The 16,894-nt window shown below is 43.2% G+C and overlaps 1 protein-coding gene across 6 annotated transcripts; it reads right to left on the reverse strand.

Annotated features, from left to right (window-relative positions):
- Positions 1-1,337: 1,337 nt before the first annotated feature.
- Positions 1,338-16,614, reverse strand: nrf1 (nuclear respiratory factor 1). Of its 6 annotated transcripts, none has more exons than XM_030440517.1 (12): positions 16,447-16,614; positions 14,358-14,457; positions 14,032-14,176; positions 13,190-13,304; positions 12,911-13,037; positions 12,230-12,370; positions 9,722-9,880; positions 9,366-9,581; positions 9,152-9,250; positions 8,512-8,687; positions 6,337-6,473; positions 1,338-2,531 (listed from the first exon to the last, which is right to left on the reverse strand). In XM_030440517.1, exons 2-12 carry the CDS (start codon positions 14,412-14,414, stop codon positions 2,371-2,373), a joined length of 1,533 nt encoding a protein of 510 aa, XP_030296377.1. In that variant the 5' UTR covers positions 14,415-14,457; positions 16,447-16,614; the 3' UTR covers positions 1,338-2,370. The 6 variants fall into 6 exon arrangements, with proteins under 6 accessions (XP_030296377.1, XP_030296380.1, XP_030296376.1 ...); XM_030440520.1 differs by having other exon boundaries at positions 8,512-8,669; positions 14,346-14,457; XM_030440516.1 differs by having other exon boundaries at positions 14,346-14,457.
- Positions 16,615-16,894: the final 280 nt, after the last annotated feature.

Consider the following 16,894-nt stretch of genomic DNA (forward strand, 5'->3'; position numbering starts at 1 on the left):
ACTTAATATGCACTGAAAAATGGCGCCTACATCTTATTGAAGATTTTGTTTTTATTGTCTCTCTCATGAAAATATTGCAGTGATTTAACAGCATACACATAGCTGCACTGCACTTAAACTATGCAGCTTTCAGTACAAGTGAGATAGACAAGATAGGTTTGTGTTAGCAAGGATATTTAGCTTTTAGTGCACCTATGATCTAGAGGGCTAACTAGCCCACCACATTAGCTTCAACAAATTTAGCTGTGCAACATCTAATTTATCTCAGCTGAAAGTATTTGCATCTTTATTTGCACACTTTTTTAAGCAGCATCACTTTTATACTAATTGTTTGTTTGGAAAAGGTATCGAGGCATTTAAATCAAAAGGCTTAAGTACGTTCTTTGATCAAGAAGGAGTCTGAAACTGATTTATGACCAGGTCTAGCCATTAGCTTGTGTAGGCTACAAATATCGTAACAGCTCTGAACACCAACTAAGCCTTAATGAGCATAATTTAAGTTTTAGTTTTAGTGGAAAACATTTCATATTTAACAACAATTGTCAGGAGAATGTGAAGGAACAACAGTGTTTACGATATGTTAAAGACATCCATGTATTGCATTGTGGTGATATCTGATTAAGTTAGCATGCTAACCAGCTATCCCCAGCCTGTCCTGTCTTACACCTTTTTGTACTTCAGGAGACAATGTCTGATAGTTAAGCTATGACAGCGTCAGTTTATAGGAGCTGCATAGCTAACTGAGCTAACTAGCTAACGGCAGATAGTTAGCAGCTGTGGGCGGTTGGTGAGTGGCTATTTCTTATATACTACACCTATAAAGCTGCATCAATAGTTTTTTGGCCGCTTGAATCCAACAACCTGATAAAAAAATACTGAGCCAACACTTAACTATAACACCTAATAAATAATGTTTATGATGTTTTTACCTGATGTTGAGCAGACACGGAGCCAAATTAGCATTGATTTGTTATCATATTTTGGGCCATCGTCAAATGTAAGCCCAATATCACTGTTGTAGCTCTGTTTTGGGCTCTGAAAATCTGAATTTGGTGTTTGACAGGTTTTGTACAGTGGGTTCTGTTGCTTGTTTGCTGCAGACAGCTACCTACAGCAGTTAAGAAAGAATTAACTATACAGAAAATGTGCAAAGTACCAAACCAAAACAATTAGCTTATAGATGCTAAAAGGATTTGTAGAGCTGCCCTTCTCATGTGGTCATGTGATTCAATGTTAATATGACAGACATTAACCTATGTTGCATTAACAACTTGCGTATCCACTGAGTTATGCTTTTAGATGCGCAATATACTAATAATCAAGAGAGAAACAGAATGAACGGTGAACAGCAGCCATTTTATTGGACTTTATTTTTTTTAAATAGTGGTGACAGTTGAGCCAAGTGTTACAGCTGCATCCAATACGTAGATTCTTCGCAAGCACATTTTTTTTGTGTGTGGCAAGATTGATATTTTTTTTGATGTTGGCATCACAAATACTGCAGCGTCAGGTCCAAATACTTCCTGTGATTTACAAAGTGTTAAAGACCACCGAGTCCTAATCGACATACAAAGGAGTTCATGTTAAAAAAATAACATACCAAGGGGTGCTCATATCCATGCACTGTAAATAAATGGATTTGGTAGACAAAATGGCTGCTTTGGGAAGTCAGCGTAGCAGTCCAACAGTAAAAAACACCTTGATGTATATCCTGAGTCTTCACAAATCTTGGCATGTGCGTGGACTACAGTAAAACAGTACGGGGGAAAAAGCACATGACAAGATGGTATTTCAATGCATTACGTCCTCATCTAATGTGGGAGATGTCTGGGAGTGTCTTCAGTTTTCAGAGTTTTAGGTGGAAAGAGTACAATTTAGAATAGCGCTCAAAGGTATGGGAAACAGAGAGAGGCGACTTCTGACTATGGCACTGAATTGGATGTGAATGCTTCCTAAAAACAAAAACAGTCAAGCACACAGACAACAATGAAAGTCCAGAACAGTGATAGGTACACACTCTGGGGTGAAGCAGTGGTGGCTTTCCTCCCGGGCTTTTTGGTTCATCATCGTTTTAAGTAAAGGTTAATTGTAAAGAAATAAATACTAAATACTCAACATCACAGAGCTAGAAAAAAAATAAAAAATAAAACAAAAAACATGAAGCTAAATGGGAGAAAAAATACACCACCAAAAGAAATTTCTTTACATAGTAAACACAATGCATTGATAACTCACTTTTACTTCCCCTGCAGATGTACATTTAAAAATATATTTGACATTGTACACAGCGTGACGTCTGGAAAACAGTAGGATCAACAAATCTCCATGGTGGCCGTTCAGTGCCTTCTACTTCTTCCAGGATCACTAATGTCACTGCTCCAGGGTCACGACCTCCACTGCCTGGCCGTCCAGCGTGACGGTATTATCTATGCGTGTGGCGACAGGGGCCATCGCAACCTGGACGGGCCGGTTGCCCTGGGCGAGGCTGGTCACTACAGTCTGGTACATGCTGACCGGGATCTGGACCAGACCTAAGGAGAGGATGGAGACATGTTTCGGATTTAGACAAACAGGGTTTAACAGGGATCAACATCACTTTTTAAGGATTTGTTGATGATTAGTTGGAATATTTCCTCAACATTCAACTGTTTGTAACCTTAAAATGTTTTGTCCTGTTCAGTTCCTCCGAGCTGACCATTCAGAAAAATGTGGCGTGGCCATGTTTACTACTGCTGGTAAGATCGGTTGGTTATTTGAATAAATGGTACACAAGAATAAAGTCATTTCTTTGATATATGGCAAACTTTCCTTGTTCAACGTTCTCTGATGTGAGGATTTGTGGCCTTTTTGTGTTAACATAATTGTAAATCGGGTTAAGACTGTGGTTTGGATGAAACAAGCCGAGTAAAGACATCAATGGGCTCTGAGAAATGAGCCTATTTATTTAAAATGTTTATTTCCAGGGGATTTGAATGAGGGCATTTCAATTGATGAGTTTTTATAGCTGCTCTTAAACATCTCTCATTTACGTCTTTTCCCTTCTCCGTGCAACTTGGAAGTCGATGAAGTCATGTCAGGAGCCCCTACTCTGCTTCTACATACACTATTTTCCATCATGTTGATTGATAATGAAAATAATGATAAATTGCAGGCCTGTGGCTAACAAATACTCCTCGTTCAGTCTTTGGCCAGAGGTAATCTTGTCACTGGGCTTTCTGCTGAACACGGTGTTTGAGAGCAAGTCGAGTCCAGGTAGTTGTCTGTGACAGGAGGCGGCCATGTTACAGCAACGGCATTTCTGAACAATGGTCCGATTGAACGTTCTCAGCCCGCTTCCCCCATGTCCAGCTGTGTGTGTGTGTGTGTGTGTGTGTTTGTCTCTGCCTGTAGGGATTATTGCTGCAGTCACGTGGGCCTCTGCCCCACCCTGCAAGCTGTCACAGTGTCACAAGCAGGCAAGAAGGTCAGTGTAGGGGATGGCAGTGGCTCATGCCCGCTCCCATTACCGTGAGCTGAGACACTGGACTTGAAAACGCACCAAACAGACACCAACTTATGAATCCCTTTCAAACACTGATGATACAGGGCTGCATTCAAATCTACTCATATTTCGAGTCTGCCAAAATAAACTCTGGCCCCTTCTGTCAGGTTAGCTTGTAATTGCTGGTCCTCTAATGTGGGCTCTTGCTAAGCCCACTCGCCAGTGATTGGTGACAGGGTTAAGTTTTTGCTGATGCGGGTAATTGTACTGGCAGTGATTATGGTGGAGGGCTTAGGCAGCAGGGCATTGGCCTGGCACATACGGACACAGCACAGCTACCGAGTGAAGGGCCTCATTGGGCCACTCAAACATAGTTACTTAGACGTTAAGGGCGTGTGTTTGTGCGAGTGTTTGTGTGTGAGAGTGAAGGGTCGCCACACAAGCCAATCAGCGGTGTCTGGGCCAGCACACTTCAAACGGAGCTCTGCAATCCTGTGAGGCACTACAGTGATTAGCTGAGGTCAATCGTCAGGAGAAGGACTGGCTTTGGCGGCTCCATAAGTTGTTAATTGAGCTATTGCAGCCAAATGACTCCTCGTGGTTTAGGAAGCAAGATGTCAAACAACAAAAGGCCGCAGACGTTAGATGTAAATACCTTAAATTTACATTAGTGTACGAAGGTGCAAATATAAACCAGCACACTGTGCATAGTTTTGCATTTTGTGCAGGTTTCAGCATGAGCACTTGGTAAGGACTTTTCTTTAAATTTAATCGTGTCACTGGAGATCCTTATGACACTTATCATTGTCATCTGTGTAACAAAGTAGTTTGGTCCGTTCTGGCTTTCTCTTCATCTATAAATCCCTGGTTGGACATTCACCAAACGACATAATATCTATGCTAGCATGGACCACAGGACCCTCTCGGACTCGCTGTACGAACTTATGTTTCAAGTCCTGCCGGTCTACTCTGAATTTGAAAAGTAAGTCTGCCATTAGTTTTCTCCGTACCAAACACATGGATCATCTTCAAACATTATCAAGATTGACAGTCTTATTACCCCTGGGCAATTCAAGGGGATGGTCTCAAAATACTTCATCTCAGTATGCAGTTTAACTGTTCTTTAGAAATGTTTTAACTTGTCCTATTTTTGTGTATCTGGATATTATTGCAAATGACAGGAAACCCTCAGCTTAAATAAAGGTCGGAATTGCAAAATTGCGAAGATACTTGCCTTCTGTTTATGTGACCATAACTTGCTACTACAACAGAGCTGTCTCTCAAGAATGCAGAAATGCAAAGAAAGTATGTTTTCCACCAACAATCTTTACTGTCTCATACATCAGTTTAGAGCTACTTGTTCAAATGTTTGTCCATATAAACGGAGCTTTACAGAACAGGTCCTACAACTGGACTCGGGAAAACTGGAGGCTACAACTGTAAGAAAGAATCCAGAGGTCAACTGTATGGCAGTGAGTTGAAAGAAATGACAGATATGTGGCTTAATATAAGCTAGTGGTTGAAAATGTTTCGTCCGCTCATTGCTGTTTTAATACATGCTTCAACACCGCGCTGTTCATCTAATGTGGGAAAACGAGGAAACTCCAAGTATGTGTTTGACAGATTAAGCACAGAATCACAGGTATGCAGATTGTCTGTATAGGCCTGTGTGAATATTCATCTAGTGTCACCCATTGATAATCCATTGACTGATCATGGAGTGAAACACTGAGGGACCTGCTTTTGGGTCGACTTTATGTGACTGCATGTGTGTTTATTGCGCTGTAGCAGGGTTCTGATTAGAAGAAATGACGAATAAGAAATAAATTGACTGCTTGACCAATTCTTTGTCTGGGTAGAACTTCCTGCTATACTGTCATTATCTATTTGTTGAATCAATGCATTGATTTTAACTGACCATGGCTCAATAAAGGAAATTACTTAATTGTTTTTGGCTTTAAAAGATATAAATGTTTCATTTAAAAAAAACAAAAAGCTTCTAAAATTGAAAATCAGAGAGAGAAATACCATTAGTCACTGCATTTAGTGATCGACATTGCATTAGCAGGGTATCAATCATTGACAAGTAGCAGCGTTATGTTCCGCCCTCAGGCTATTGACCGAACATATGCTAAGAATGATTGTTAATGGCGCCCAGCAAGGATATCATTACAAACTGGTCCAATCCCAGCAGACACACACCGCCACAGCAGTGCACGCAGTGTGCATGTAAGAAGGTTGACGAGAGGGTCATGTAGCTAACATGGCATTAAAGGAAGAGTAGAGCACTGATGCGCGCGCGCACACACACACACACACACACACACACACACACACACACACACACACACACACCATCTGTCACATCAGCACAGAGTAGATTAGAGTGTAGGAGCTCAGAGGTCTCACCGCAGTGCTGCTGAAGGGAAGCTTACACTTAGTAAGACTAATTAGAAATGCCATTGGCTCGAGACACACACAAGTACTAATTAGTGAAAATGTGATTGTAATGAAATACAATTTAGTTTTCTCTTATTGTTGCTATTGTTATTGTCCATCTGCAACTGACAAAAATAGGATGAAATGCACACAGGTGCTGAGGCCTACAGCTGTTGACATTTTGGTATTTTTACATTTATCTATAAATACAATAGTGAAAAGTGGTGTAATCCAGACGTATCACAGCGCAGAAGGAAGCGTTTTCAGCACCACAAGCGAAATGCCATCTGGTTCCTTACATTTCACACCAATACAATCTAAATGAAGACATAGCACTACAGGTAAGAGAAAGTGTGTATTTTTGAGTTTGGGGTGAATGTTCCCTTTAAACTTTAATATCATGGAAGAATATGTACCTGTGGCATCTTGAACCCCTGCCAGTGCCCCAACGGCAGCTGCCGTCTCTGCCAGGACTATCTGCCCGCCGCCTTGTAGAGTGGCTTCAGCCAACGTCGCCACAGCGTGGGCTGCTGCCTCGCTGCAGGTCACATACATAAACAACAGAAACATACACATATCATATAGTATACAATTTAAACTATTTTAATGCACACACAAGAATAAAAAAAACAAAAACAAAAAACACATAAAACATCACATATTTGAGGTTTTCAGATACAATCATTGGTACAAAGGTGGAAAGTACACACACACACACACACACACACACACACACACACACACACACACACACACACACACACACACACACACACACACAAAGACGAGGGTTATTAGTGAGATGTGGGGTGAAGTGGTAGGAGTGGATGTGCTGTAAGAGGCTTTTCTAGTCTGGACTTATGGAGAATCTGTCACATCTCCCTGAAGGCCAGGTGCTGCGGGTCTAACAAAGCAGTTTTATTAACCAGATCTGCAGAGTGGAATTACCACGAGCCTATTACCACACCAGCTTCGTTATGAACTAATGAAACTGTTCACAGCCTGTTCACAACGTACATAATCAGATCTGAGACTGGGCTACAGATGGAAAGATACAGTGTGAAGGAGCTGAGACAGAAGGAAATGATGATGCATTCAAAATGCAGTTGTGTGTGGATGACACCCGACTTGATGTTGGTCAGATAAAATGCTTTGCATCAAGTCTCAAATTTTTGCCATTAACCGTAGGTAGTTTTTCCAATTAGTGGTAAACAATTCAGGTTTTACTAATTGGGTTTTTAGTTGACCATGGCTGAGGATTGTTTTGTACCGCGATACGATGTCACTTTTCCTCAACACATCAGAAAAGACAGCGAGAGCGAGAGAGGCTCTATTCTCCCCCTGGAGCTGGAAAACAAAGACAAAATGTTCCAGAGCCTGTGGAGCAGAGAGCCCAGAGTACGGTAGCTTAGCACAGGTAAACAGGGGAGGAGAAGGGGTGGGGGAGGGAGGAGGAAGGAGGACTCAGGTGGGTGCAGGTAACAAGCCCCAATGGGACATACCCATACACCATCTGAAATCATTGCCTTGACACTACAGCGGTGAAAAAAAAAGAAAATAAATTACAGCTAATATGTCAGCATCTCAGCAAGTCTGATCAATCTGGAGAGTTAAAGACAGAATAAAGAACTCAGTTTTCCTTATTAGCACACTTTAAATGTGGTGTATTCTTGTGCTGCAAGGATCCTGCAGACACTGAAGGCTCCTAGGACATAGTTTTAAGATCCTGTTGTGGATCCCATCTGAATACGATCGTGTGTGGCTGATTTCCCTCCAGAAAAACAACACAACAACAACCAATGTCCATGTTCTACCCCTGGAGTTGCTGCGGTAGGTCTATTTCCAGAATATGTAGATGGGTTGTAATCGCTGTGTTATGTCTGATTTTATTCGAGACATTTCCTGACTTAGCAATCAAACCTTTAACACCTGCACTTATGTCCTTTTCAATAAACAAAATTATACCGGGCCATTAGCACATGGAAATATGGGGCTAACAACTAATTTAATGGCTGTGCACCTTGCACGCTGCCTCTATAAAGGCTGCAGGCAAATTAATTGGATGCTGAACTAGGATGTGAAGCAGTTGACTCTCTTCACCAGGGGACCCCGGTGACCTGCACCGACAGTTGTCCCATTCTCATCCAGTTGTTAGAGCTGCCTGAGTAATCATGGATTCATCTTCTGCTCGGCAGTGTTTGCCAGCTGACCGTCAGCAGACTCTCGAGGACTGCGACAGTGACAGTGAGACGCAAGACTTCCAAGCATGTGCACATCTCGTTAGAGAAAGAGAGGACAATTCCACGGTGACGGCTTCATGCTACCACTTCTGCTTCTCTGTCACCAACAATCCAGCCTCTGTTTACCCTGTATTACACTTTGTCAAGTGTGAGGATGTAACGTTTATGACTCGGGGATACCATCTTCAGATGAAAACCAAAAGAGATCTGATTATGCTTTCAAAAAAATTCATGAAAAAGGTGACGTTATTTAAGAGGATTCTCATACGTCTATGATTTAACATTACTTTCTCATGTCGTCGCCACTCCTCTACAAAACCAGCAAAATTAATTCCCCTTTCCCATCCTCACCTGTTCAGAGCCATTGTGACGGTGGCCCCGGGCTGAATCTCCTGACTCGCGGCGACGGCTGCTTCGGCCAGGGATGCGACTGCCTGCGTGGCCTCCGAGGCCTGAGTGGTTTGGATTGTCATCTCGCCGCCTTGGAGGGTGGCCCAGTTCTGCTCCACCTGGAGGGGAATAATGCACTTTCATACGAAAAGCGAACATGGATCAGCAGTTTGAAAATCACTGTTACTGGATTGTTTGTCTTCTAGCTAGTGTTTTCATTTTGTGGTGCTGAACGGACAGCTCCCATTAAGTGCACTTCACACAATTTGCTGCATATTGTTTCTGGGTCCGAGCCATTAGTGGCACTTGTACTTAACTCCTCAGAAGACCTGTTAGATCTATCACTTTAAGTGTTTTAGGAGACAAAGTAGTGGCTAAATTTGGGTATATTATTACATTACTATATATTACCACTACCCCTTTAACAGAAGCTGTCTTTGGGGGCTTAGTTCAGTTTTTGCCCACAATATACATAGATCTTTTCTCTGAGATTGCTGGAGTTTTGTTCATCATATATCACAAATTAGCAGAATTGTTTTTTTACATTGAAGTACAAAAAATGGGACATATAAGTATATGTATGTATGCATGTGGGAATTACCTCTCCATCAGTCACGGTGGAGTAGTTGACCTGGGCCACCGTCACACCGGGCAGCTCTGAGGCATCAGCCAGGGTGGCAACTGTGTGTCCTGTGCCGACCTGAGAGAAGGGGCGTAGTCACGGTGAGCAGACCGAGAACTAAATGTTACATTTACTGAATGACATTTTGAATGGGAACAGCGCCATCCTAAACAAACCAGCACCTAAGACGTACCTGTATGAGCGACACTGTTCCGTCAGGGTTGTTGATGGTCTGTACCACCGTCTGTGAGGGCACGAGGTGAGCGATACTCTGCGCTGTGGTCAGGTGGTGCTGGGTGGTGGGTACCGTTGTTACCTGTGTGTCTTCAAAAGCGTACAACAGATCCTCACGGCCGTGCTGCTTGTAGCAGTTCTTAACGATGGTCCTCAACGCCTGCGTCCAAGACACCTTGGGACACATAAACACAAGTTAACAGGGAGAATAACTCCACAGATTTATTAGAGGATTAAAGGTAACAGTCCCAGAGTTCATGTATGTATCTCTCGTCAGACATCATTTATAACTAACCAGATGACTATTTCTCTTACTCTCTGTTTCTGCTCTTCTGTGCGGACATCACTGCGGACGTTGGCCCATGGGATGTCCTCGGGCCACCACACTGGTTTGCAGCTCTCCTTCCCCCAGCCAGGCTTCCCTCGGCCCGTCGAGTACTTCAGCATCTCTGGGATGAACGCTCGCAGCTGGGCCTGAAGCATAAGTGAACAGACGCATTGGAGTAAATAGATGATACAGACTCCGAAACTCTAACACGCGCCCTTGAGCAGGCAGCAGGAGGCGCGTATTGATCAGGTACCTGCTGCCTGCCGAGTGCTGACGTGGTCAAGGCCTGCAAATAGAAACAGGCTTTCTAAAAAGGAGCACATTGAGATCATGTTTATTAACAGACCAATCTATGGCTCTGGCTCCAGCCTGATGTGTCAGGCGGACACCATGGGAACATCAGGGGTGATCCAACACTGTCAACCTGCCCTAGCAAAGGGTCCAGTGCTCTCAGCCTGGGTATGACAAGGACAAGCTGCTCAGTGTTGTTAAAAAAGAAAATCAATGTCCAACAAAAACATTAGATTAGCTTATTTAGGGCCTGTGCAGAGATGCAAGTCATTATGTGGATTGATGTCATCAATGAGTGCTTGTAAACTACATTTGAGTGGACCATTCACAAACAATGAAGTAAAAGACACCAGCTTGATTATTGCGGTTTGTTGCAGCTGTAATTGTAATTGTGTCTCTAAAACAGTGAAGGGAAATGAGTCGGAGGTCTTTACTTAATCTGATTTACATGCCATTGATTATCCCCGGCATACACGCGTACTTCACGTGTGGAAGTGAGCGGCATGCACAACCCTAACCCCCCTCGCCATGGCATCAATACTTCCAGAACAAGCACGCACTCACACTCAGTGACAGGCCGGGGTGGGGTTTAGTGCCAATGTCCTCAGTGTCCTGGTAATATGCAAGCATCACCGGGGGATTATATTGCACAATGAGGCACTGCAGCGTCTGCCTGCCTTGACATCACGGGCTAAATTTGGTTCCGGGAGAAATAAATCCCTCCCCCCCTCAGACCCCCTTTCCTAACTCTCAACTGCAAAGCCACCTTTACGCGGCTCCTCACGAACAGACATGACAAAATGGATCTTCATCACACCAGCTTTGGAAAATCAACCTCCACGCCTGTTGGCTGCAGTAAAGGGGCTTCACCTCAGCCAAAGTTTGGCATGCTGAAAACAATTTAGATTAGATTTAGTAGCAAAAAAAAGAGAAAAAGCTTGCTTTTCCACCTGTACCTGCTCCATGTGTGGATGTATGTGGATGCATGTGTGTTAGACCAGATGGCCTAATTACAGTGGCCAGTGAGTTAAGTGGCATGTTGTCCTCGCACCCACCACCCCACCCCCTCAATCCTAATCCTCCAAGCATTGGTCCAATCAGCATTTAGGATGGCGGCAGGTCCCTGGCCCTAACAAGGCTAGGGGGTAATTATGGGCTCAAGCTAGACCCGGGATCACCTGCTACAGATGCTCCATATATTGGACTGGCCAGGGCCTCCGTCTGCATCACTAAACCTCACTTGGGATTTCTTCTTCTGCGGCGCAAAAACCTGCTGCAGTTATCTGCACAGAAGACAATAAGGTCTTCCGACGTAGTCTTAATTAGCTGCTTCGTTCTCATGTTCATACTCTCCCTCTTTCAGGTTGGTCGACCATTCCCAGGGGGACAGGACAACATCCTGCCTCAAACACTTGCCACACACATACCTCTAAAAAACCCAACCCCCACACCATTCCACCTGGCTTGGCCAAACTGAGTGAGGCAACAGGTTACTCATGATAATCTCATCCTACTACCTTCAGAAAAACAAGCCCCAACTAACACCTGCCCTCCGAGGACACATCTGGTCCTGGGATTGGCTACCACTGTGCTCCCGGGCATTGAGGCCGTCTCTGAGGGCTGCTGTCATGCTGGCTACTCTGACGATGATCCAGAGAATGCGTCAGCAGCACTGGGAAGGCAGAGTAAACAAGCCGGGTTCCCCCGGGTGGCGGGAGGACTTGCCAGGTGGCTGGCAACGGTGCTAATGTTGCAGTGAAAGGCCGAGCGAGAGCAGCCGACTCTGCACATCTTCTCGCTGCAACCACAGCCTGGCCGGGCTCGTCTTCAGATGCAGACACTACCTATCCATCATGCACACAGTATGTCTGAATTACAACGCTGAAATGAATGCAGGCATTTTACTGGTTGAATAGACATCAATCAAGCTCATCCTGTGGCACTCACTGAAAGGGAAAAACAGCTACAGTTGAGTGTTTGACCTTGATACATATAGCTAGCTAAGCTCTTGCTTATTACAGACTTAAAACACAATCTGTGATTCTGATTTGTTGCCAGCTGGTGCCCTCTGCAGGGAAAAGGGACATTGTGTTTGCGTCCCAGAGTCAATTCCTGCCAAAGGAACAGCTGTTTGATGTTTGGTGTACGGTGTACCGGGTTATCTTACTTGAGAAGTTTCAAGCAGAGAGAGTATTTAGCCTGACCTGGGTCATCTTGTCCACAGAGACCGGGATGCCGTCAATGGTGAGAGGGGGCAGCTCCGAGGCCAGATCTCCACCAGCGGGGGCGTGTTCAGCCAGAGCGTTCTCCAGATCCTCCAGCATCATGCCTTTATACTTCCTCACCTGGAGAACGGAAAGTCATTTGTGGCAGAATGTTTCAGTTAAGTGCTGAAACCTACGATGACTTTTTGGTTAGATCAACAGAAAAATGAAGTAGATCCCTTTAAATATGCCTTTTCAAGTAAAAACAAAAATATTTGTTGCCAAATGCAAAAAATGCCTTGCTTTTCACTGCTTCATAGCATTATAAATAAAATATATTATGATAATAATGATAGTATTAAGACATCACTTTGGACTTTTGAACCAAAAAAAAAGTAAATGATTACAAGAAAAGAATTTTTTTTAAATTTACAATTGAGGAAGAAAGAGTAATGAAATAAAAGTGAAAATAATTAAATAAACATTTGCTCTTGGTTGCATAATGAGGCATAAATGGATTAATTGCAAAGAGAGGATACAAAAAATAGGCAACACGAGTAAAGCAAACTTTGCAGAGGCATGTAAACGAACATCTTTGGCAAGAATGAGGTAGCTTTGATATAGTTACTAAGAAGTTGAGAAGTTTTATTGTGTGTTCGACCTGCTGACTGTAACACTCACCACATTCTCCAGAGGAGCAGCACCAAACACCTTGAACACAGGGTTGGGTTTGGAGGGAGAGATGCACAACACGATGGCCTGTTGACCCACTCTGGTGGTGTACTCATCTAGAGTGGCTCGCAGTTTCCTGTCAACACACACCATCATTTGCCTCTTGGTTATACAATAAAAGCCATAAAGTACAAAGTAGACTCTGTATCCGAGAGCAAATAATGACTTCAGGTGCTGAAAGTGACATTTGTGTCATTGTAAATACGAGCAGAGGTGTTTTAAGCTCACCTGAGCAGACGTGTCTGCTGCCTCTTGCGGATGGAGGGGTTGGATTCAAAGATATGAGGCCTCTTTCTTTTCTTACCAGTTGCTACAGCAGCAGCAGCTGCCATGCCTACTGGGCCTGAGAGACAGAAGGAGAAAGAGCAGTATGACTGTTAGGAAAAAGTGTAAAAGTTGATGAAGTAATCAGGATTAGGGTTGAGAGTCAAAATCATTTTCACTGTTGGTTATTTTCTCGTTTAATCAATGATTGTTTGGTCTATGAAATGTCAGAAAACAGTGAAAAATGTTGATCTGTGTCGTCTTGTGTTGTCAAAATGAACAACTTTCTGCAGATCCTCTTTTATTAGACTAATCTTGAACATATGTTTATTGTTATTCAATTATATTTTTCAATTTGATCTGAAAAAAGGTGAAAAGAGGTTTGAAGCCGAGTTGCAATTGTGCCACACTGGCACCATTAGGTACATCGACAAAAAGTTGCTGCCAACAGGTCGACAAGAATTAATATAGTGGCAAAGTCGCCACAAAACAGTCCACTGGCGCCACCTTTTGTTCAAAGAAGAGCATTACAGTGAATTCAGGCAGCTATGGATGTTTCATTGAGTTAGTTAAATGTATCAAAGATGCAAAATAAGAAAAAAAACAACCCATCTCCAAAAAAACAACAGGAAAGTTTTATTTGTTTTGAGCCGACAAAAGGGTGAAACTTCTAGAACTGAGAGTTAATTGTAAATAATATCAATACAGCCAAAATGTCATTTTGTAGTACGGGTTGTTCCTACACACTTTTTATCAAATAAATCCTGCCAGCTCTGAACTGCTAAATGCTCAATCCCTTGGCATACCTGCAGCAGCCAGGTGGGCGGTGACCTCATCAGTGCCAGCCGAGTTGAGGATGTCTGTGTCGTCATAAGGATCCTCGTCTGGTGAGGACGTCGAGTCTTCCTCGGCGCTCATCATTGATGCTTCGGTAAAGGTGGCCACATGTACCTATACACAGCAATGATCAGAGCAGAATGGGTTCAGACTAAACGAAATATCACTGGACTCATTATCCGACTGAAGTGTTGTTGTTTCTGTTACTAGCCAACTAGTAAAATAATAGGACTTGTGCTAAGAAGGATGACTGTCATCATTCTTCTAAGTGCACTTGCTGGACCTGTTGGCTTACGGCGCTGGCCTCGATCGTGGTCATGTGTTCTGTCTGGTGAATGACGTGCTCGTCCATGATTGGCCGCCTGGTCTACACAGCTGGATCCACGGTAGGAGGACTGAGGTGAGAGAGAGAGAAAAAGAAGAGATGCAGCATAAGCTAATAAAACGAAAGAGAGGGGTGTCATGTAAATATAAATGCAATACAAATGCAGGTTAAAGGTCCAGTGTTTTAGTTTGGTCACTGCAAGTGATGGGCTATTTGATCGTTATTAAGGCTAGTTCTATGCACTAGACCTAAGGCTCATTTGTGTGGGCGAATTTTGTTTTATTATCTAGATTAAAATGTTGAGTTTCCCATTTTATCTAACTGTGGCGGTAATGCTGACCTCTGTGGTGAATGTAGAGGATACACAGATCTAACATTTGAATACTGTCCACTGTAGAGAAGGTTAAGGCTCTTCCATTTTATTTTTTTATGATCACTGAACGCCCATGTATGTACGTAAACACGGATATACAAATTGGATTCTTGCATTTCCAGTTCATTTTTACTCAAATGACACAAACGTATCTTGGAAGTAGTGGTGCGAGTGTCGATTTTCATTTTAAAGTTTACGTTAACATTTGAATGCAATCCACTATGGGCTCCCATAGATTCCCCCCATATGGTGCCTCAGTCATCATGTGTCTTCATAGTAAAAATAATAATAGTGTGAAGACACGACTGCTCATCTTTGTGCCTCTCCTCTGAGGGCCACTAGAGGGCTCTAGATTGTGTCCATAGTGACTCATTGAAGATCATCACTGTAATTGAGGCTAGACATTGTTTTATTTTTCAATTGATCATGTGTCAATAAATCATATTCTTCACAAAGGATGGGTCTGCAAGATGTGCAATCAACCCAATGATAGATACTGCTTGGCACCATTTATACAAATGCTTTATTTACATGTGCAAGAGGCCGTAAGGGAATTTCAAGAAGTAAAAAAGTAAGTAAGAGACTCTAAATGCAGTCAGTTTGAGGCAGTGAAAGCTCACAAATGTTCATTAGTGTATTGCAACAGTGTATGGAGTGATGTTACAATCAGACATTCATACAATAAGGTTTAATTCACTATAACTTCTTAACACTTACACACAGGCCCACAATGTGCTTTAGTTGACATAATCAATGGCTGTCAGTACATGTTTGCTGAGATACTGAAAAGCTTTCGTTGAACTGAACCACTGAGGCAGTTTAATGGGGATAACCTGCTCACATGATTCATTCAAAGTGGAATATTTATTGGAAAGGGTCTTCATAGAACACGTTTGTTATCTCTTTACCCACCGAGACTAAATCACAAAGCAGTGGGTCAAAATCCTGTCATTAACAGCAGCCAGGCGTTGTTTGTTTGCATCCAACACCCCCTGCACTGACAATATGACTGGAGCTGCTGATAGGATCAATGTGCTGTTGGACGATTCGGTGCACGACTCGACAATAACATTGTTTCATTACATCCCAGGCTTGTAAAAACGTCCATTTACACAGCACCCAGTACGTGGACATAACTGACTGCATTATACAGACAATGTTATTGCTCGAGCGTCACAGAGCTGTATTGTTAGCCGACTTGCCGGGTCGGTTGACAACGACTGCCAAAAACGAGCTAAGCTAGCAATGTCCTACATTTGGCTAATAAGCTAGCTTGCTAACCATTTGGCGGTGTAGCCTCGGCCATCTGAATGGACATTGGCTATAATTTAGAACAGCAGCGGTTCTGTTGATGTTCGGACACTGGTTGTGGATTAATTCAGTGTGCATTGACTGGTAAACCTTAGTAACACAGCAGCTAGCATGAAACCCGCGCAATATGAAACAAAACAGAGCGCTACGACAGGCCCAGCGGCCTACGTCTCATCCACAGCTATTCTACTCTATATGAGCTTGTTGTCGATACGCGCCTACAACATGATTCCACACAAAAAGCCATTTTTGCATCAAAACGCGGCTCCAGTCAACATCTAAACAATCTGCATCTTTCACCCCAACGCTGCCGGGTTCGATGATGCGGCTGCGCCGGGGCTGAAATAAATGGAGATTGCGCGGTAGGGCACTAACCTCAGAGCGGCTGCGCTACTTCGGGCCTGCGCCGTACAGCGGGGATGGAGCCGAGCTCTAATGGAGGACAGAGGGGAGCCAGCAGCAAACACAGCAAACACAGCGAGCAGAGCGCACACAACAGCGATCTGCACTAGTGATGCCTTCAGGTGCACACCCTCAGTTTCTGTCTAACAGGAGCGCAATTCTTACGTTCAGACCTGCATTTGGAGGCGCGTTTGACCTAAAGACAAGCGCAAAAGCAAAACTGTCGGCGGTTATTGTTTAATGTATTGTGTATTGGTTGTTTTTATATGTGAAAATATACGTAATAAAAGTTTTGGTTTCCTTTTTTTTTTTTTATGCTCATAGTTACACATCTTTAGGGGCATTATGAACAATTAGTATAAAGTATTTGCAGTTATCGCAAAACCAGTACATTATTAATCAATTAAAGCGTAATGAAATT

This window comes from Sparus aurata, chromosome 14 (genome assembly GCF_900880675.1).
Source record: "Sparus aurata chromosome 14, fSpaAur1.1, whole genome shotgun sequence".
NCBI classification, from domain to species: domain Eukaryota; kingdom Metazoa; phylum Chordata; class Actinopteri; order Spariformes; family Sparidae; genus Sparus; species Sparus aurata.